The sequence below is a fragment of the Staurois parvus genome, unplaced genomic scaffold (genome assembly GCF_062004578.1).
Source record: "Staurois parvus isolate SC_StPar_1 unplaced genomic scaffold, SC_StPar_1.0 ptg001704l, whole genome shotgun sequence".
NCBI lineage: Eukaryota > Metazoa > Chordata > Amphibia > Anura > Ranidae > Staurois > Staurois parvus.
This window is the reverse complement of record NW_028319500.1, coordinates 274,240-297,525: the sequence shown is the minus strand read 5'-3', so window position 1 is coordinate 297,525 and position 23,286 is coordinate 274,240. Positions and strand designations below refer to the sequence as shown.

The window sequence follows — 23,286 nt, the reverse complement described above, 5'->3', positions numbered from 1 at the left end:
TAGCCCATCTTTCTTACCTATCTTTTCTCCTCTTCGTAGTACCCCCCCCCCCCACACACACAATCTTCTCCTTCCTCGCCCCTCTTTCTCCTCTCCCTTCTTCCTGTCTTTCCCACTCTTTTTATCCTCTTTGCCCCACTTTATTTCTCACCTCTTTTCTCCTCCCCCGCTTCCCCACCCCCTTTTTTTCCGCTCTTCGTCTTTTTTTTTTTTTTTCCTCCATCTTCTTTTTCCTCCTCTCTCCCCCCACTCTTTTCTCTTCTTTGCCCACTTTTTCTCCCGTCTTTTCTTCTCTCCCTCTTTCCCCCTTCCGAGACTCCCCCTTCCTTTTTCTCCTCTCCCACTCTCTTTTCTTTCTCACTTTTCTCCTCATCCTCCTATATCTCTCCCCCTCCCTTTCTTTCCCTTCTCTATCTTTTCTCCTTTCCACTTTTTTTTTTCTTTTTCCCTCCTTTCTCCCTCCCCCTCCTTTTTTTCCTTCTTTCTTTTCTACAAAATAGTATTCCTTTATAGCATTAGCTAAATTATTTCGATCTGCCTTGATATCGCTTCTCGGTAATGCCGTGTAGAACCCAGACTTATGCTGACCATACGCAGCTCGCTTTTCAGACAATTTTTGCCAAATCAGCCGAAAGTCAAGCTGCCGGTGTCCCTATTGGCACCATCCAGCATGACCAACTTCAGCTGAAAAATCAAAGAAGACGGATGGAAATTTGTCAGCTCACAGGTGACTGCGTCCAATCAGATCCAATTACTGTTCGCGGTTTCAGACAGCCGTAGGTGTCAATGGCTCTGTATGCAATAGTCGAAGGGGAAGACGCTGTTTAGCTTGAAGGGTGGAATCTAGTGCTTTCTCATGTTGATCTCGCGGGTCTGAACAAGAAAATGTTAATGTGTATGCTGTCAGTCTATTGCAGGAAATGCCATAGAATGGAAGAGTCCAGACTGACCACTTCATGGTCCATTCAGCAGACTAGGGCAAGGATGGTGACCAAGCCATGTTGGTTATCTGTAGTGTAGAGAAGTGAGATCACTGAGCTAGTTGTGTTGCTTATGAAGCATACAACCACAAGAATGGCTAAACTGAGCTACAAGTATTTGTGCAGATAATACATTTATTATATTGGGGTATGAAGCTGTCCAGAATTCTTGGTTCTGCCTTCGCCTCCGCCACACCACTATCATCACTCAAGTGAGCTAGATGTCTTGCCCAGGGATGTAAAACCAAAAGCAGCGCTTGCGAGAAGCACCCCAAAAACAAGTAGATCTGACCTACAATGCACCTTTTTCTCTTTAGGTGTCTTTCCAGATGGCTGCTATGTGCACATTTTCTTGTGTGGCGCAACGTCTGTCATTGTCCAGTTATATATGATTGTGGTGGCATCTGTGGAGGTGGTGCAGTAATCAAACCTCATCTTTCTGAACAAGAGGAGAGCCATTACCTATTCAGAACATATACAGAGCATCCAGAAAGTATTCCCAGCGCTTAACTTTTGCCACATTTTGTCATGTTACGGCCTTATTCCAAAATGGATTGAATTCATTTTATTCCTCCACATTCTACAAACAATACCCCATAATGACAATGTGGAAGAAGTTCATTTTGAAATCTTTGCAATTTCTTAAAAATATAAAACAAAAAAAAACTCCATGTACATAAGTATTCACAGCCTTTGCTCCATACTTTGTTGAAGCCCCTTTAGCACCAATTACAGCCTCAAGTTGTTTGGAGTATGATGCTACAAGCTTGGCACACCTATTTTTGGTCAATTTCTCCCGTTCTTCGCAGGACCTCTCAAGCTCCATCAGGTTGGATGGGGAGAATCAGTGCACAGCCATTTTCAGATCTCTCCAGAGTTGTTCAATCGGGTTCAAGTCTGGGCTTTGGCTGGGCCACTCTAGAACATTCACAGAGTTGGCCCGTAGCCACTCCTTTGTTATGTGGGCTGTGTGCTTAGGGTCGTCGTCCTGTTGAAAGATGAACCATCGCCCCAGTCTAAGGTCCAGAGCGCTCTGGAGCAGGTTTTCATCAAGAATGTCTCTGTACATTGCTGCATTCATCTTTCCTTCAATCCTGACTAGTCTCCCGGTTCCTGCCGCTGAAAAACATCCCCACAGCATGCTGCCACCACCATGCTTCACTGTAGGGATGGTATTGGCCAGGTGGTGAGCGGTGCCTGGTTTAGTCCAGACATGATGCTTGGCATCCAGGCCAAAGAGTTCAATCTTTGTTTCATCAGACCAGAGTTTTGTTTCTCATGGTCTGAGAGTCCCTCAGGTGCCCTTTGGCAAACTCCAGGCAGGCTGCCATTTGCCTTTTACTGAGGAGTGGCTTCCGTCTGGCCACTCTACCATACAGGCCTGATTGGTGGAGTGCTGCAGAGATGGTTGTTCTTCTGGAAGGCTCTCTTCTCTCCACAGAGAAACACTGGAGTTCTTTCAGAGTGACCATCGGGTGCTTGGTTACCTCCCTGGCTAAGGCCCTTCTTCTTCTTCGATCACTCATTTTAGCCAGGTGACCCACTCTAGGAAGATTCCTGGTGGTTCCAAACTTCTTCCATTTACGGATGATGGAGGCCGCTGTGCTCATTGGGACCTTCAATGCTGCAGAAATTTTTCTGCACCCATCTGTGCCTTGATACAATCCTGTCTCGGAGATCTACGAACAATTCCTTGGACTTCATGGCTTGGTTTGTGCTCTGACACGCACTGTTACCTGTGGAACCTTCTATAGACAGGTTTATGCATTCCCTAATCATGTCCAATCAACTGAATTTCTCACAGGTGGACTCCAATCAAGTTGTGGAAACATCTCAAGGGTGATCAGTGGGAGTAGGATGCACCAATGCTCAATTGTGAGTGTAACAAATTGCAAAGATTTAAAAACTTAACTGCTTTGACACTGTCATTATGGGGTATTGTTTGTGGAATGTTGAGCAAAAAAATGAATTCTATCCATTTTGGAATAAGACTGTAACATAACAAAATGTGGCAAAAGTTAAGCGCTGTGAATACTTTCTGGATACACTGTAGGAACCATAGTGGAGGACGACATTGCATGCTGTAAGAAATGCCATCATGGTTTCTTTGTGCATTCTTTGTTTCCAATCAGCATTATTTTTCTCATTCTTTATCCTGCAGTGTGCAGTATAATAGTTGGAAGGCTCCCTGTGGTGTGTATAGGGAGAGGTAGTACGGAGAGCTCAATTACTCCATAGTTACCTGTGATTCCTGGTGGGTGTAGTGCTGAGAGCTCTACCAGAGGGATTTCTCTCCAGCCCTTTGTCCTGAAATACCTTCTAGAGAACTTTTCTTTGGAATGAAGGTCTGTGTGTCATTGAACATCGATGGAGAAAAAATTGAGCTGAAAATCTGAAGACACATTATTCTTCAGTAATTGTCTACAGCTCATCATCCTCAACCAGCGTTTTATGGAATCCTAGGGTTGCTCTAGGGAAGCCCTTCTCAACTTTTAAAAACAGAGGAACCCTATAAAAATGGCCTTTTAGTTTTAAGGAACCCCTTCTTAAAATTACTATATCTACAGCTCATGATACATTAGCCTGATGGTCAGTGAGAAGAATGTGTTCCTTACACCTGTGGTCTTTGGGAAGAATTGCCCCCTTACAGATAACTTGAAAGGTCAATGATGTCAGTGAAACCTTATGAAAGGCAGAAATTGCTCATAGCTCAAGGAACCGCTAGCAGCTTCTGAACGAACCCTTGGGTTTCATGGAACCCTGGTTGAGAAACCCTGCTCTAGAGGTTGCCAGGGAGGGTTCCTTGAGCTGTGGCTAAATGATCTTCCGTTTGATGGTGCCATCATAGATCTAGGTCCATTACCACTTGGCAGATCCAGTAGCAGGACAACAATGATCTTCAAAGGTTTCATGCTAGCCATCACTGTAAGGGGAACATTCTTTCCACTGGCCACCAATGTATGGGTCATTCTTCTCAATGACCACCATTGTAAGAGGCACCTTCCTAATGACTCCCAATGGATTAATCTTAGCAGGGGTTCCCTGAGATGTAAAAATTAATTCAAGGGTTCTTCTGAGGTATAAAAGTTGAGAGAGACTGGTCTAGAGACTGTCAGGTGCTGTACAGTTTGTCTTCACTGATTGGTGACTGTTACAGATGTATTCATCATTAACAGTTTGCGTGATCCTAAGAGGTTATCTTCAGTGATTTTTAATCTGTCTTATTCCATATTCATGTTGTGCCCTGTCACCTCTGTTGTCTATATCTGTATATTTCCATTGGATGATTCTGGAGCTGGCCCTGGTTGTGATTGGTACATTTGTCATTTTTGCCTGGTAGGGATGGCATCAATTGCTGTGACACTGGGTGACTTTTGTATCTGCACCAACCCAGTGCAAGTTGTATTCTCTTTCCAGTGTTTGGTGGATTGTACATTTTATGGGTGGGTGTAACTTGCATGTTCTTCTAATTGGGACATCAGGTTGAACTAATAGGTGAGAGGTGAAGGTCTCTGAATGAATGACGTGGCTGTGTGGGCAGAGCCTTAAAAGTCACACCAATTTTAAATCTTCACAGCTGCTGTAGAGTAGAACTCCTACAAGCTGTCAGAGAGGGGTTGTTTTGCGCTTGGGTGGTTCACGTGACACCATGTTACATGTTAAGCCCTACATTTGGATTCTACATGGTCCTAAAACTGGACTTAAAGTGCTAAATACTTTGCTTTTAATTCAGTCCAGTATCTACTGCCTTCAAGCCTTGATTAAGGGATCTTCTGGCCCCTTTCTTTGTGAGTGTCTTTTAATCTGATTTTATATTAGAATTCATATTCTAGATCAATTCTTTTTGGCACTTCAGTCTCAGGTCCATTTAGTTACAAGTCAAGGAAACTGGAAATTTATGGTATGAAAAAGCTGCCAACCCAGAATCCACTCCTACTCTGTCCAGATACCACTGCAATTCTTATACCAGTGGGACAACATTGGAGTTCAGGAGCTGCACTACTTTTATCACTATGTGTTCTTACTGGAGAGATTCATCTCCTATTTGTCCTAGTTACCATTGTCTAAAAAGGAAGGAAGTGATTGGAAAACCAAACTTATAGTTTTCACCTGCGAATGTTTTAGTGGGGAAACTTGTTCTAGTTTAAGCTGCCGAGTGGATTTTCCCCTCACTTCAGATCAGTGGTACTCCACCACCAGGCCTTGACTTCCCTTGCCTCCAGCCAGGTGCAGATCCCTTAACCCACGACAGTGCGTTCAAGCTCCCATAGTGTCCTCCAACCTCCCACAGTGCAACCTAGCCTCCCACAGTGCCCCCAATCTGCTGCAGAGCCTCCAGTCCTTCACCCCCAGCAGTGCCCCCCACAGCTTCCTCCAGAAACCTCATCTACATTTTCATTAAGTCTGTTGTAGACTCTCCTAACTCACTCCACAACCACCAGGCTTTGACCTCCCTTGCCTCCAGCCAGGTGCAGATCCCTTAACCTACCACAGTGCCTTCCACCTCCCATTGTGTCCTTCAACCTTCATAGGGGCCAAAAATGCCCCCTAGTCTGCGGCAGAACCTCCAGTCCTTCACCCTCCAACAGTGCCCTTCCAGAAACCTCATCCCCTACATGGCCACCAAATCTGCTGTAGACTTTCCTGACTCACTCCACAACCACAAGTACTTGACCTCCCTTGTCTCCAGTGAGGTGCAGATCCCTTAACCTACCACAGTGCCTTCTAGCTTCCATAGTGCTACCCAGCCTCCCACAGCTCCCCTAGTCTGCTGCAGAGCTTCCAGCCCTTCATAGTGCCCCCCACAGCTTCCTGCAGAAACCTCATCCTCTACATGGCCTCCAATCTGTAGACTCTCCTTACCCACTCCCCAGCCCCTTTCCCCCAATCCCAGTGACACCCAGGGCCTCCCGGCATTTCAATACATATTTTGTATTCCTATATTTTTGTGTGAGTACAGACTTTATTTTTTTGCTGTTGGGGCATGGAAGTTTTTGGAAGAATTTACTAAGCCTTGGTTTTATAAAGGTTAAGAACCACTGATTTAGAGAATTGAGAAGCCATATAACGAGTGTATTAAGATTTCATTGGACACCTGACAGCTTTCTGCAAGTGATTAAAGTGGTTGTAAACCCTCACCCTAGGTTCACATCTGTGCGGGTGGTGCCGCTGCGGATCTGCACAAAAATCTGTGCAGCTGCATCACCCGCACAGAATTGCGGACCTGAGGGCGGGGGCCATTAGTTCTAATGGCACGCCGCCCGCACTGGGAAATGCAACCGTACTGGGAACTGAGGTTCCCGTGCGGGCTGCATTTTCCAAAGAAGTGTAGGGACTTCTTTCCCTGCGTGTCACGGGCACGGGAGTCCATTCAAATGCACGCCCCCATAGGTGTGAACCGGGGGTCACAGTATACTCAGTGAAGTGAGTGGCCTCAGATGTTACACAGATGAAACAAATCCTTCTTACAGCTGGTATAGAAAAGTATCGCCTCCCTTTAAAATATTCACACTTTGTTTCTTTGCAGCCTGAAATTAAGACACACAGTTTTTGTTTTATCCAGCTGTATTTACTCAGTGCAACTTATAACATCCAAGTGAAAGATATGACACCAACATGTCAGAAAAAAACAGAATTACTGAGTCAGAAAAGAGATCATCCCCTTGTGTCAGTATTTGTTGAACTACCTTTTGCTTTAATTCCAGCCTTTAGTCTGTTGGGATGTCTCTGCTTACTTTGCAATATTTGCCTGCTCTTTTTTGCAGAATGACTCAAATTCGGGTCAATTTCATGGTGACCGCTTGTGGACTGCAGTCTTCAAGTCATTCCCCAGATTTTCAATGGGGTTTAAGTCTGGACTCTGACTAGGTCATGCAGGGACATTCACCACCTCCTCCAACCACTGGGGGGGTCATATTTACGGTGTGCTTTGGCTCATCCCCATGTTGGAAGATAAACCTTCTTCCCATTGACAACTTTCTGGCAGAGGGCAGCAGATTTTCCTCCAGAATGTGACGGGATTTTGCCCCATCCATTTTCCTTCTATCCTGCCAAGTGCTCCAGTCCCTGCTGCAGAGAAACCCCCCCATAACAGGATATTCCCCCCTTATGCTGTACTGTAGGAATGGTGGGATTTGGATGGTGAGTTGGTTTGGATTTCTACCAGACATATTGTTTAGTGTTGAGGCCAAACCATTCCATTTCAGTCTCATCTGACCAGAACACCTTTTTCCATGTGACCTCAGAATCTTCAAAGTGCGTTTTAGCAAAGCTCAGTGGTGATCGCATGTGGCCTTTCTTGAGGAGCGGGTTTTTTCTTGCACCCCTCCCATACAAGCCACATTTGTGGAGGATTTGTGATCTTGGTGTCACATGCACACAATGACCGCTCTTTGTCATCCAATTCCTGACACTGCTTCAGAGTTGCTGTAGGCCTCTTGGTAACCTCTCTGACCAGTTTCCTTCATGCAGTATGGAGCGACGTCCTGATCCAGGGAGGGTCTGTGTTGTACCAAATACCTTCCACTTCATAATAGGCTTCGCTCTGCTTCTAGGTATTGATAAAACGTTTTAAATATTTTGGCATCCATCTCCTGACTTGTGCCTGTCCACAACTCTATCCCAGAGATCCCGGTGACAGTGCCTTTCCACCCATAGTGGATTGTTTGCTTATGTTGCACTATCGGACTGAAAAGCTCCAGGAAAGCTCTTTTCATGCTGAGCCAATCAAAATGACCCCAGCTGATCACAGTTGATAGTCAAATGGTTTTCTGTGCCATTGAGGTGATTAGTTACATCTGATTGAGTTTACAAGTCATTTTTAGGAAGTGAGGTTATCCTTTTTCCAACTCGAATAATGTGTTTTTTATTTTATTTTTCTGACATGTTGGTGTTATATCTTTCACTTGGATGTTATACATTGCACTGAATAAATACAGCAGGATAAAACTAAAACTTAATTTCAGGCTGAAAAGCAACAAAATGTGATTATTTTAAAGGTGGGTGATTCTTTTCTGTACCCACTGTAAGTTGTACCTGTTTATCTGCAGTGTTCTCTTCTCTACATCTGTTCAAAGTCCAGATTTATAAAGCGTTTCCAAGAGTTCAGAATAAAAGGGGTTGGAGAGCTGAGTACACACTGCATGGCTCAGTGAGGAGAGTTCTGAGAGCTGATTGGGGGAAAGAGACAACCCCCCACTTCCACACAGGAGCTGAGGCTGTGAATCATAGACTGTGCGCTGGAGCTCCCTCCCCTGTCACCTCTTTTCTCTTGGTGTCAGGAAAACTTGCCAGAAGTGACTCATGCTATAATAGCAGAGGAACAAAGAAGCAGACAGAAATTACACTTAGTGCTCTGGTTTGAGACAAGCACACACTCTAGCGGGATATGCTTTGTTCGTATTTCATGTCTTAAGGTTTACAACCGCTTTGAAGTGATCGGAAAAGTTTGCAAATGTTATTTCTAGTTACTAATACCTACGTGCCCATTCTTGCTCTGTATTCTTGTGTCCCAGTTACCTGGTGATCCTGCCAGCAGCTTCAAATTCCTTTCTGTTGACAACAAGATGACCCATTTACTTCCTTGGTGTCAGGCCATCCTGCACTTTTGCAGTATTGGTGTACAGGATGCTGTACAAACGTAAGGCGCAAAGTAGGCTGCCTGTGATTATACAGGCAGATGCCTCCTGGCCCTCCCCTTAGCTGGTGATGGCTCAGTTTGAGGCTCCACCCACAGCGTCGGAGCTTGGGGTAGAAGAACGCACACTGCTGTTATAATTAGAGGCAGACACGCCTCCTGGCCCACCCCTTAGCTGGTGATGGGTCAGTTTGAGGCTTCACCTACAGCATTGGAGATTGGGGTAGAAGAGCGCACACTGCTGTCATAATTATACAGGCAGACACGCCTCCTGACCCGCCCCTTAGCTTTCTGTTGACTACTGTGATTTGAGGCTCCACCCACAGCGCCGGAGCTTGGGATAGAAGAACGCACACTGCTGTCATCATTAGAGGCAGACACGCCTTCTGAGCCCCCACCCCTTAGCTGGTGATGGGTCAATTTGAGGCTCCACCCACAGCTTCGGAGCTTTTGGTACAAGAGCGCACACTGCTGTCATAATTATACAGGCAGACACGCCTCCTGGTCCGCCCCTTAGCTGGCTATTAACCGTTGCGATTTGAGGCTCCACCCACAGCCTTGGAGCTTGTGTTAGAAGAGCGCACACTGCTGTCGTCATAATCAGGGGCGGACTGACAACTCATGGGGCCCCCGGGCAATAGGGGATCATGGGGCCCCTGTGTCCTTGCCCAGATTCAAAGCACACCCAAAAAAGCCTATAATAGGTACCTGGGGCATTTCATGGGGCCCCCTACTGACCCCGGGCCCTCGGGCACTGCTCGAATGGTCAGTCCGCCCCTGATCATAATTATGCAGTCAGACGCCTCCTGACCCACCCCTTAGCCGGCTATTGACAACTGTGATTTGAGGCTCCGCCCACAGCCTTGGAGCTTGGGTTAGAAGAGCGCACACTGCTGTCGTGATTATATAGGCAGACATGCCCCTTAGGTGGTTAATGACCATGGCAATTTGAAGCTCCACAGCCTTTGCGGCTAGAGGTAGAATGACGGACATGTGACCCCCTCGTAAAATCAAATGAGAGGTTTTATTATTATTTTTGGACACTTTTGGCTAAATGCCATGCTTGGCCGATGCTTGAGCATTGCCCTCGTGTGCGGCATAAATTAGGTTTACTGATGCTTTACAGTACTTGGCCACATTTTATATTTATTATTAAAAAATTTGTATAATTTATTTTTAGTTCTGAAAATATATTTTAAAATATTCCGTCATTTTGTAGTTTCTGAAACTTCAGGTTTTGCACAAGGAAAGTTTGTCTCCATCTTCTTTTTTTTTTTTTTTTTTTTTTTTTTTTTTTAATTTTTAAACCAGCAGAGTTTGGCCAGTCATGACCCTCTCAGACTGTCCGGTTTCATAGTCCAGTTTGTTTTGGCTGCTGTGTTGGGTTTGCATGGTTGAACCCCACAGCTGGCACTCATCTTGCTGGCCGGTATCTGCAATGTCGCTTTGTGTTGTTGTTTCAGGGCGTTCTACATTTTAGAGGGAAAAAAGTCAACCTGAAATATATTCCAAATTCCGACCGATGGGCGTGTCTTCAGGTGAGTAATCATTCTTTGTGGATAACGGAACTCGCCGAAACGTGGCTGGCTTTGTGATCCGTGCTTTCTCTCCCGCAGTGTAACGCTGTCAACGTGTTGTCCAAAGAACGATGCTGGCAGTGCAGTGCGCTGAGGGCCGGTGAGTGACCGCTGCTTTGTCTTTATGGGGACCATTTACGACGGATAAAATGCCATAATCATCACAATGATGACAAATCACGGCTTGAACTATCTTGCTTTGCATGGAATGAGTCTATCTCATATATTAGTTACATCTTTTAAGTTGCAGCACTGAAATAAATGAACTTTTGCACCATATTCTCATTTTTCGAGTTTCACCTGTATACGATTTGAAAGCCACTGATGAATGAGGCTCCTTTCCCCTGGAGCATGTTGGCATTGTGAGAGTCTTTTTTGTTTGTTTTTTTTATCAGAGAGGCAACTGTTTTGGGGGTTGAGGGTGTCCACTTGGGGTAGGGAATGCGCTAAATATGGGTGTAACCTTAAAAATTCTGACAGTTTTCCATATTTCTGCTCTGTTTTGTCTAAGGCGTTGTTCACATGGGGCGTACTAATAGCGCAGCCAGTTCAGGGACACCTGCACCCACATGGATGTCATATTGGCAGCAGCGGCTGTGTCCGTGCAGATGTTGTGTCCTAATTGATATCTATAGGACAGCCTGAATGGGGGTGCATGGAACACCTGAGCATCCCCATGGGGGGTAAAAGCAGCCCTTGCACAGACACACGTTATACTACACCATGTGTGAACAAGGCCTAAGAACTAATGCCGGCCATAGGTCGAAAATTGGCCGATTTTCGCACCCTTAGTGGGTTAATTGGTCGGCCATTTTTTGGCACAATTTTTTTTATCGGTAAAGTTGGAAAAAAATCTGCCGATTTTGCCAATAGGCCGATTTTCCCGGCAATGATGGGCAAATCGGCCGATCATTTTACTGATAAAAAATCTGCGCATGAGCCGTGACCTGCAAGAAGAAGAAAAAGAATTCCAGTCCGCTATTATATTTTATATAAAAAGCCTTGCGGTTGCAACAATGTATCTATTTGTATCAGAATAAAACCATCTGTATCCGAAGTGATACAAATGGATACATTGTTGCAACCGCAATACTTTTTCATGTCAAATATAATAGCGGAGCTCTCTGCAGGGACAGAAGTAATTAAATGCCGGCCGTAGATGGGACGAAAATTTTTTTTTGTTTTTTCTACCATTGGTGGTAACGTCGGCCCATTGAACGACCGATTTTTCTTTTTTTTTTTTTTTTTTTTTTTTTTTTTTTTAAACGTCCGGTTTTCGACCCGTCTATGGTCTGCATGAGATCATCCAAATCTATTTGCAGATAACTTCCAATGTTTCGGTGTTTTACTTCCTGGAGATCTTACATATAATTTATACACTAAAACAGGCGAATTCTCCATCTTGCTTTCTCCCCGTGTCTCCTCCTGCAGGTACTGACCATCTGTCTATCAGAGACGCCCATAAAGAACCCAAAACCCCACCCAGCCTGTCCTCCACGCCACAGCGCAGCAAAAAGCGCAAGTCCAAACGCAGTCCTCCTGGTCGCAGCCCAGACCGCTGGAAGGATAAGACCCCGCCTAGGGAAAGGAGCCCCCCGCCGAAGACCAGCAAGGGAGCGAAGAAGACCGACTCTGAGAGCGCAAGTGAGTGGAATGATCCTGAAAGTGCTGAGGGCTGTTCTCACAGTCATTCGCACTTTTCTTGTTTTTAGCAGTATACATTGTGGTGAAACATCTGCGCGAGAATTGGGTCCTTCATGACTCCCAATCAGAAGTCACTGGCTGCTGGCAGAATCCTCCTGGAGGACGAGAGGTGAACTAAACTTTGTTTTATCTCTTTGCAGCCGTCATCATCAGGGGGGATCTGTGTGAACACTTCTCCAGACAGTGTGGTGAAAGCTCTCCAGCCTTACGTACAGTTGTCTCCGAGTAATGTCCGCATCATGAAGAATCGGAAGAGCAACCATCGGGGATTTGGCTTTATAGACCTTAAAAATCACAAGGTGAGATGTGTTCTGCGTGTCGCTGAGGAGCAGGCGGCTCACCCTGCCTTCAGCCTGCTATGTGAAGGTGGGTGCAGAGGGATGTTACATAACAGGATTATCTCAGGCCTTTCTTGAGGCGATGTTATTTAAAGAGATGCCATCTCCCAGCCCACGCAGAGCAAAGTGACCGTTTGTAAACAGCCACCCCAACCCAGCTATGATCGCTTCACCTGGGCTGCCTTGTAGCCCGTGCCTGCCAGCACTGAAATCCAGCGTGCTGGACACGAATAGGTGTGATGATGTCACTCCCAGCGTCATGTGTTATTGCTTGGGCCTAGAAATCGGCTTCTAGACCTGAGGACTGTCACATGCTCCTCTATACCCAGAAGAGGTATTGCAGCCAGCTGCAATAGAGGTAGGGCCCAAAAGGAAGTGCTGATGAGTATAGCTGGTCCATGGAATGGCAGGGAAGATTGCAAACACATCATTTAGGGCAAGGTGACAGTGCTCCTTATAGGAGTGTGTAATGGTGCCGACCCCACACTGCGCTTGGGTACTTCCGTTAGAATACCGCTTCCCTGTCCGAACAACAACCACAGACACCACAGCTGACCATACAAGACTAGATGACAACAGTCTTGAAGTAAACCAGGAAATAGACTACTTTATTTTAACACATATACAAGATATATACATTCAAGGGAACAATCCCCCCCTCCCTGCATAATGACACAGGGCGGGGCAATCTACATTTAGTAACGAGACACACCAACAGACAGTCCCATCAGGAAGGAGGGCTGCTGGAAACACCCCCCCACCACCACAACCACCACCACAACCACCACCAAGCCAATACACAAACACATCCCATAATAGTTTGCTCCCAAGCAAGATACACAATAGAACAATGGGATGCAACCACATAACACCAAACAATCAACAACCCCCCTCCCCAATATTAGGACAAATCACCCTGTACCCCTAACGGGCACAGGGTGACTTACACATAATAGGGATATGGGGAGCTGAGACAGGGGTCTCCCCACCTCTCCAAAGTGAGCTGGGTTCCATGGGCCCCCCACCCAAAGTGACTCCCGTTACAGAGTGTATCGGCTGTAATGTACCTAAAAGAGCGGTACCACTTCCTCTAACCCCAGAGGGGGCACTGGCTGCTGGCATAGGAGGGCAGAGAAGATGGTGCTGTTATATAGATGAGTCCCATACCCTCTGGACACCAGGTGAAGGGAGTGCACATGTGCGTTATGTAAATCATACAGTCCTTGGATCCAGCGCAGATTTAGATTTGCATGTCTATTTAATGCCATGTCCAGTATAACTGATGTTGACAACTGTATAATTCTAGTGTCAGCTCCTTATAAGTACATCTACAGTATGTGTCAGAGGCTGCTTTGGTAAACCTTGGACACTTGGCTGATTGGGTGACCTCCCCCCTTTTTTCCCCCCATCAGCTATTTCCCTGACGTCATCACGTCAGCAGTAAAGTAACAGTGAACATGACTTGACATGTCAGCAGGAACCTATTGCCTGTCTGTTCTGGTCTCTGTTTAACTCCGCCCACATTTGACGCTACCGTCCCAATGCATAAGATGCATAGTTCTGTGTGGTGCCCAAAAGGAAAGGCGGAATGATGTCAGGCACCATAGAGCACCCTCCTACTTAGTCCAGTCACTCCAGTAAAATAAAAATACCAGTTAATGTCACAGGTAGTGTTGTTTTTTGTTTTTTTACAGAAATTTTACTGTTGACGTGGAACTTCACTATCTCAGTCAGCATGGACTATTTCTAATCCTTGTGCTGCTAATGTTCGTAAATAGATAGGAAAGTGTATTATATTTACTTGTTTTTTGTGTTTTTGTTTTTTTTTACATGTCTTCAGTTACTTCTGGTTTCCATGCCTAGACAAATGTCATACATCCCAACAGTCTTCAGGTAGGGGAGGGAGGGTTCTCAGCTCACCCTATGCCTGAGCTAAGGGCAGATGGATTACAGGAAATAAATAATGCATGAATCACCTGCCCTTACTCAAGATGGCCACTGCCAGAAATTCCAGGTGGTGTTTTTTTTTTTTTTTTTAAATGATTTCTCCGCACAATAAAAGCATGGAGACCTGGATGGATGGGGGAGTTTGCTTTTGAATATTAAAAGTGAATTAAAAAGCATTTCTGGTTTGTGGTGCTCAGATGCGGTGCAGTTCCACTTTAATGATGCAAAGCATATCAACGTTCATGAGAGCTATAAGAACATTCGGGAGGTTGGTGGTGAGTATCCCAGAGATCATTATTACACTGCAACTAAGCACCAAAAACACTGTTTAATTTGTTTTTAACCACTTCCAGTCCGGGCGCTTCCCCCCCTTCCAGTCCGGGCGCTTCCCCCCCTTCCAGTCCGGGCGCTTCCCCCCCTTCCAGTCCAAACGCTTCCCCCCCCTTCCAGTCCGGACGCTTCCCCCCCCCCTTCCAGTCCGGACGCTTTCCCCCCCCCTTCCAGTCCGGACGCTTTCCCCCCCCCCTTCCAGTCCGGACGCTTTCCCCCCCCCCTTCCAGTCCGGACGCTTTCCCCCCCCCCTTCCAGTCCGGACGCTTTCCCCCCCCCTTCCAGTCCGGACGCTTTCCCCCCCCCCCTTCCAGTCCGGACGCTTTCCCCCCCCCTTCCAGTCCGGACGCTTTCCCTCCAGTCCGGCTTTCCCCCCCCCTTCCAGTCCGGACGCTTTCCCCCCCCCTTCCAGTCCGGACGCTTTCCCCCCCCCTTCCAGTCCGGACGCTTTCCCCCCCCCCTTCCAGTCCGGACGCTTTCCCCCCCCCCTTCCAGTCCGGACGCTTTCCCCCCCCCCCTTCCAGTCCGGACGCTTTCCCCCCCCCCTTCCAGTCCGGACGCTTTCCCCCCCCCTTCCAGTCCGGACGCTTCCCCCCCCCCCTTCCAGTCCGGACGCTTTCCCCCCCCCCTTCCAGTCCGGACGCTTTCCCCCCCCCCTTCCAGTCCGGACGCTTTCCCCCCCCCCTTCCAGTCCGGACGCTTTCCCCCCCCCCTTCCAGTCCGGACGCTTTCCCCCCCCCCTTCCAGTCCGGACGCTTTCCCCCCCCCCTTCCAGTCCGGACGCTTTCCCCCCCCCCTTCCAGTCCGGACGCTTTCCCCCCCCCCTTCCAGTCCGGACGCTTTCCCCCCCCCCTTCCAGTCCGGACGCTTTCCCCCCCCCTTCCAGTCCGGACGCTTTCTTCCCCCCCCCCTTCCAGTCCGGACGCTTTCCCCCCCCCCTTCCAGTCCGGACGCTTTCCCCCCCCCCTTCCAGTCCGGACGCTTTCCCCCCCCCCTTCCAGTCCGGACGCTTTCCCCCCCCCCTTCCAGTCCGGACGCTTTCCCCCCCCTTCCAGTCCGGACGCTTTCCCCCCCCTTCCAGTCCGGACGCTTTCCCCCCCCCTTCCAGTCCGGACGCTTTCCCCCCCCTTCCAGTCCGGACGCTTTCCCCCCCCTTCCAGTCCGGACGCTTTCCCCCCCTTCCAGTCCGGACGCTTTCCCCCCCTTCCAGTCCGGACGCTTTCCCCCCCTTCCAGTCCGGACGCTTTCCCCCCCTTCCTGTCCAGGCCAGTTTTCAGCTTTCAGTGCTATCACACTTTGAATGACAATTGCGCGGTCATGCAACACTGTACCCATATGAATTTGTTAGCATTTTTTTGAGACAGATAAAGCTTTATTTTGGTGGTATTTATTCACCGCTGGGATTTTTATTTTTTTTGCTATATAAATGAAAAAGTCCAAAAATTTTGAAAAAAAGTTTTTCTTATAAAATTTTGCAAATAAATAATATTTCATCATGAATCTCGGCCAAAATGTATTCAGTTATCTTTTCAGTAAAAAAAAATAAAAAAAATAACCCAAATTAGTTTTTAACCAAAAATTATTTTTAAACATTTTTTTTTACATTTTTATTTTTTTTTTTATTATTTGTGTTTTTTGTTTTGTTTTTTGTTTTTTTTACATACTGTCACCCTAGCAGTACTACTTGTGGGGGGTGATGAAGATTTTTTTTTTTTTTTTTTTACACACTGATTGCTTTTACACCCATAAAGGCTGTAAAGCATAATTTCTCCTTCTCTCTGGCTGCATTCTTGCAGCCATTGAGAAATACTGAGTGAGCTGTGATTGGTCACAGCTTGTCACATGATACAAGGCTGTTGTGCATAGCCCTGTACCATGTGATCTCTGTGATCATTCACAGATTTCACACGTAGTAAGCAATGTCAGAAGTGTCATCTTGCTTATTACTCTGCATGTGATCACTGATTGGCCAATCAGTGATCACATGATCGGGGCCTCGCACAGAGGTCCCGTACAACGAACGGTGTTCCACTGTGACCGGAGGACACAGCCGACATAGGATCGCAGTGCCGTGCACTCCCAAGGAGCGCGCACAAGCAGGGGGCGGGGAGGCCGTTTATAAACGGCCACCCGACCCTGCACTGCCACCGTCCAGCCGTTTATATACACCGGCTAGATGGGAGGTGCTTACTGTGGAACTACGCTGCATCTAAGCACTGGAAACCAAAAACGCTTTTTAATTCATTTTTTTTTTTTTTTTTCTATTTCAATGGTCTTTATTAAATTTTTTAAACAGTATAAACAGAGGCAATAAAACACGCCCACGCAGGGGCTATCAATTGCACAGATAAACAAAATGCAAAATAAAAAAAAAAAGGAAAAACAATGCTCTAATGCCAACAGGGCAAAAGGTACGCCCACGCAGGGGCTATCAGTGGCACATAAGGTACAAAACAGTAATGTAACTGATTATAACAATTAAATGCAGCTGTCCAGTCACACCAAAAACAGAGAGAGAGAGAAAAAAGAAAAGAGAGAAAGAAAAAAAGAAAAAAAAAAAAAAAAAAAAAAAAGGGGTGGGGGGCAAAGAGCAGGGATTCAAGAGCGCCAATACCGAACGCCATTACATCCCCAGACTAGCCGGGGGGAGTGAGGGAAGGGCATATTGCAACCACGGCTCCCATATTTTCAAAAATTTACGTTGGGAGTCGTTGCGGATACTCGACATCTGTTCGTTGAGCATCATAGTGGTCATACGATCCCGCACCCCCTGAAGAGGGACAAACGGACTCTTCCAGGCCTGAGCAATTGTCCTAGTGGCGGATAAAAACAGATAGGAAGCCAACTTCTGCTGGTGAGCTAAGAGGCCCGGTATGGGGCAATGAAGCAAGGCATACCGAGCATCCCGGCGTATGGAGAGATGGAACAAGGTGAAAAGGAGGCCAAATACACGAGACCAAAAACGAAACAGTCTCGGGCATGACCACCAGATATGTAATACATCACCACGATGACCACAACCCCGAAAACATTGATCACTACAGGCAGGGTTAGCCCGGGCCAGCCGAGCCGGAACCCAGTACCAACGAAACAATACCTTATAGGCTGCCTCCAGTGTGGTCGTATTAAATGAGCATTTAGCTATGAGTGACCAGGCCTTATTCCAGTCCTCCGGATCCACAGCCACTCCCAGGTCGCGCTCCCACTGAACAACATATGAAAGAGAAGTATGCGACGAGCGTCTGTTCAGAGCTGCATAAAGAAGGGATATAAGGCCCGGAGAGCCCAGACGCAGTTGGCAGAGCTGTTCAAAGGCAGATTTCTGGTACGGGAACGCAGAAGTACCCCGCAGCGAGAGCAGCCAGTGTCGCAATTGAAGATATCGAAAAAATTCCGCCGGGGGGATATTCCGGGATTCCCGAAGAGAGTCCCAGGTGGGAAAGGACCGAAAAATCAAAAAGTGTCGCACCTGCGAAAAACCATTAGTCACCCACCAAGAAAACGCCCCTGGGTGATCCAAACCCGGCGGGAAAAGAGGGTTGTTAATAATTGGGAGCAAAGGCAGAAAAGGTGACATCAGACCACCAGAGTAACGCACCGAGTCCCAAACTTGTAGGCCATGAAGTAACATCGGACTCAGTGCCATAGGGCGCAGGGCAGGGGGAAGCCATAGAAGCGTCGACAGTGCAATAGGGGCACAATTAGGTAGTTCCAACAGGACCCAGAGGGGGACGTCGGAAGAGGCGTGCAACATAGACAGCGGGGCAATCTGGCTCGCTTGATAATACTTAGTCACATTAGGCACCCCAAGACCACCCTGAAGTCTATGGGCAAAAAGCGTACTTTTGGATACTCTGGGGTGCTTATCGGCCCAGATAAAACGCATTAACTTCGCCTGAAGCAACCGAAGAAAATGAGGGGGAACCCGCACCGGGAGTGTGCGAAAATAATACAACAGTTTCGGCAAGATGGTCATTTTCACCGAATGAACCCGTCCTATCCAAGACAGGTGCGGAAATTGCCAAGAATGCATAAGAGAGGATAGAGAGCTAAGCAATGGATAGTAATTCGCAGCAAACAGTGAGTCATAAGTGGGGGTCAAGCGAATGCCTAAGTATTCAAGAGAAGAGGAAGCCCATTTGTAAGGGAAGTGGGATTGTAGGCGCGAAACCAAATCTGAAGCCAAAGTAATATTGAGGGCGACAGTCTTATCCAAGTTGATACGGAGACCCGAAATCAAGGAGAAGCGCTCAAGAACCTGTTGCAAATTAGGAAGCGTCGTCAGGGGGTTAGTAAGAGTCAGGAGGGCATCATCCGCAAAAAGGTTCAGTTTGAATTCCTGTCCCGCGTAAGGAACCCCCGATACATTGCAATCGGTCCGAAGCGCCAAAGCCAACGGCTCAAGCGCCAGGACAAAGAGCGCTGGGGACAGGGGGCAACCCTGTCTCGTCCCTCGCCCAATAGGAAAGGGATCTGAAAAATACCCAGCGTATTTGACGGAGGCCGAAGGAGAAGAATACAAGGCCTGAATCCAAGAAAGAATAGAATCCCCAAAACCCCAACGAGACAGCACAAACCGCAGATATTCCCAGGATAGAGAATCAAAGGCTTTATATATGTCTAAAGACAGTAAGAATCCCGGGATTTTCCGCTGTTGCAGAAAATGTATCAGATGGACCACCTTACGAACGTTATCACCCGCCTGCCTCCCGGGGACGAACCCTACCTGGTCCCTGTGGACCAGGCTACGCAAATATTTATTAATGCGGAAACTAAGGATCTTGCCCAATATCTTCAGGTCTTCATTAAGAAGAGAAATAGGCCGGAAGGCTTGCGGTTCCTGTACATCATCGGTCGTCTTAGGAATCATGGCGATATGCGCTCTAAGCGCATCTGGGGAGGGCGAGGAGCCCTGTCGTAACGCATTAAAATACTCAGCCAAAAAGGGCGCCAACAAGGCTGAGAATTTCTTATAATAAAGACCGGAAAAGCCGTCGGGACCTATTGCCGCGGTGGACCGTAAAGATTTGATAGCTTGGAGCACTTCTGGTACAGTGACACCGGCGTTGAGTGCCACCTGTGCTGCCTCGGATAACCCAGGAAGTCGGAGATCTTGAAAGAATGCCTCTGCTTGAGCCACGGGGAAGGGATCTGGTTTAGCGTAGAGGCGTGCAAGGAAGTCTGAGAAACGGGAAACAATCTGCTGGGGATTAGAAGTACAGCCACCTGTAGGAAGTCGCAGTCGAATCGGTTTATGGGGTTTCCCCACAGAATTGAGTTTCCTGGCCAGCATCGGGCCTGGCTTATTAGCACAGGAATAAAATTTGTGTTTGGTCCAACGCAGGGCCCGTTCCGCCTCTGAAGAGGCAAGTAGGTCTAACTCTGCCGCCAGAGCGTCCCGAGCGCGTTTATGGGCCGCAGATGGAGAGGACTTCCAACGCGCATCCGCAGAGGCCAGGAGAGAATGAAGCTCCAAAAGTCGGCGCTCCCGCTCCCGCTTCCGGACCGCCGCCAGCTGTATAACATGACCCCGCACCGTGGCCTTATGCGCCTCCCATAGGGGCACTGCCGAGGAGACCGATCCCGCGTTTTCCGTGAAGTATGTTCGTAAAAAAAATTCTATTTGTTGGCAGGTAGCCTGAGTGGTCAATAAAGAATCATTGATGCGCCAATGAAATGGGCGCCGTTCTGACCCAGAGAGGGCAAGGAGAAGTACCAAGGGATCGTGATCCGACCAAGGCGAGGAGGGAATAGTTATCCGCCTGACCAAGGGAAGCTGCTGAACCTGCATAAATATATGATCAATTCTACAAAAACTATCATGAGGACTGGAATAGAATGTAAAGTCGCGTTCCGTTGGGTGAAGCTCCCTCCAGACGTCCGCCAGCCCTGCTGTCCGCAGGAGAGAGCGCATACGTTCCTCCAGCACCAAGTCATGAGAAGGGACCGCCCCCCGTGCGCAGCGCCTATCCAATGCGGAATCCAAAGTAACATTTGAATCCCCCAAAACAACAAGAAGACCCTTGGAGTGTCGGGAAACAATGGTGCAAAGATGTGAAAAGAATTTATCCTGAAAACGATTAGGCGCGTAGTAAGAGACAAAAGTAACCTCCTGATCCCAGAGGGTGCCTTGCAGAAGCAGATACCTGCCCGTGGGGTCCACTATATTCCTAGCACAGACAAAGGGGAGATTGCGTTTAAAAGCGATCAGGACACCCCGACGCTTCTCAGGGGCCGAGGCCGTGTAAAAGGTGGGATAGTGAGGTGAAAGATAACGCGGGGCGGAGGACTGAGAAAACCTGGTCTCTTGTAAACATACCACATCAATTTGTTGTGATTTGAGGTGATGAAAAACTTTAGCCCGCTTCTGAGGCGAATTAAAGCCTTGAACATTTTGCGAATGAATTTTCAAAAGGGGCGAGGCCATGGCGGCATCAGAGCAACACGCTCAGCAGAAGAAACCATAAAGCAGCTAGCAATTTCCGCTCCCAATGGCGATCGGACCGTGGCGTCCCGGAACCCTGCAGAAAACAAAAACAAAAAAAAACCAAAGGACAAAAAAAAACAAAGAAAGAAGGAAAAGTACACAAAAAGAATATACAATAGTGCAATCGTGTCACGCCAATGGTGACGTGCATCCTACAAAGGAAGGATACCAGTTAGGGGTGGCTCTACCACCGGACACATGGCTGCAAATGGAAACATCAGAAACATAAGTCCCCAGGGGGCAAAAGGGCAATAAGGCACTAAACACAGTAGAACGGGGTACCAAAGCAATAAAACTAAAGGAGCTAGGCCACCGTGATGACCTCCCCATAGCAACCCAGAGAACCATGGGGCTAACCCCCTCCCACCCAACCGGGCCTACCAGATCAACCTCCCACCCCGAAACCAGAGGGAACCCTCACTCCGTGCTACCAACAAAAACCGGAATACCATCACCCAGGCCCAAAATAGGCTGCGGCAGCAGAAAGTCATAATTCTCGAATCCATGAGGAGACCCCCCCAACCAGGGAAGGAACCCAAGGGGGCACAATGGAGCAGTCCCAACCCGTAATGCTGACAAACTGGGGGAGCCCTAAGGGCCAAACTCACGGTCCCGTCAAGGAAGTCCATCGGTGAGATGATACATGGGAAGTCCAAGACACATCTTCAGCCCGGAGAAGAACAGGAAGGACTTGATCGTGAAGAGGTCTGAGGGAGGGCCCTCTTCCTATTGGATGACCGCTCCCAGATGCGGCTTGGAAGAAGCGGCCTTGCCGGGGATCCAGATGAATGAGCTGGGCTCCGATTCGCAGCCTCAGGCGAAAGAAGGTGTAAAGATTCCAGAAGAGAATGGGCCTCCTCCGGCGTAACCACAGAATGACTGCGGCCCTGGTAGGTGAAGGTGAGGCGAAACGGGAAGCCCCAAGCGTATTTGATACTGTGTTTCACCAGGACCGAAGTGAAGGGCTTCAATTGGCGACGCTTCTGAAGAGTGGTCTGAGAGAGGTCCGCAAAGAGCTGGTAGCGATGCCCCTGGAAGCTGAGGTCAGGGTTGTTTCTGGCCGCCAAGAGGATAGTTTCCTTAGTGCGGTAATACGTAAACTTGATGATAATGTCCCTCGGGGGCCCATCCGGTCGTCTGGGGCCCAACGCACGATGTATGCGGTCAAATTCAAGCCGGTCAATGGGAACAGCGGGTGTCAGCTCCTGAAACAGAGCTGTAGCAGTGGAAGTAAGATCCGCGACCGTTTCCGGGATACCCCTTAACCGCAGATTGCCACGGCGGGAACGATTTTCGAAATCCTCAAGCCGTAGCAGCGCGTCCGCCAATTCTTTCTTGAGGTCGCACAAATCCTGTTCGTGATTTTCCATGACCGTGGCCGCAGCGTCCATCTTATCTTCGAGGTCGTTCGTCCGGTTGCCCAACTCGCGAATCTCCTGCGAAAGACGGTCGGCCAGCTTGGAGGTAGCGGAGGACAACTCGGACTGCAGCATACATTGGAATCGGCGCAGGAGCTCAGCATCCCACAGAGATGGGATGGGAGACTGCAGGGATGGCTCTGGTGCCAGGTCCTCTACACTGCCAGGGTCCGACCCACCTATGGATGGTGACAGCGGGGGACCCAAAATCGCGGCTGGGGCTCCATCTGTGGTCCCGGGCGGGAGCCGCGAACCCGTGGCCGGGGTCCTGGAAGTCCGCGGCGGCCGGCCCAAAATCGAGGCCCCGGCTTCAGCCGCGATCTCCGGCGGGTAGGCCGCAAACTCCGGAGCAGCCTGCCGGGAGCTGGAGGCACGGGCGGCCGGCGTTTTTTTGACCATCAGGGCACCAGAGAGACAGGGGGCCAGGGAGGAAACAGGGGGACCCCCCCTGAGGAGAGAAAATCGGCCGATGTGTCCGGCGGCCGAGGAGTTAATTTACAAAGCAGCCATCTTGGTTGCTGCTCACGAGCGCCCTTTAATTCATTTTTAATATGCAAAGCAAACTCCTCCATCGATCAATGTTTCCATGTTTTATTTTGCTGAGAAATCACTTAGAAACCCCCCACCCCACCTCTAGCATTTCTGGCCGTGGCCATCTTGAGTAAGGGCAGATGATTCATGTAGCACTTCCTGGAATCCTTCTGCCCCTAGCTCAGGCAGGAGGGTGTGCTTAACTGAGAAAATCCCTTGTCCCTGAAGACTGCTCGGATGTATGACATCATTTGCCTAGGCATGGAAACCAGGAAGTAACTAAAGAAATGTGTGTAAAAAAAAAAGTAAAAACAAGTAAATATAATCTATCTTCTCAT

At 48.2% G+C, this 23,286-nt stretch overlaps 1 protein-coding gene across 1 annotated transcript in view; it reads left to right on the top strand.

The window, feature by feature from the left end:
- Window positions 1-558: 558 nt before the first annotated feature.
- LOC149434693 (RNA-binding protein 6-like) overlaps window positions 559-23,286 on the top strand; it is a 45,812-nt gene continuing 23,084 nt past the window's right edge. The window contains 7 exon segments of the mRNA XM_089663518.1: window positions 559-727; window positions 4,814-4,881; window positions 9,948-10,154; window positions 10,233-10,293; window positions 11,625-11,837; window positions 12,038-12,051; window positions 12,053-12,196. Coding sequence (XP_089519644.1) covers window positions 559-727; window positions 4,814-4,881; window positions 9,948-10,154; window positions 10,233-10,293; window positions 11,625-11,837; window positions 12,038-12,051; window positions 12,053-12,196 — 876 coding nt within the window.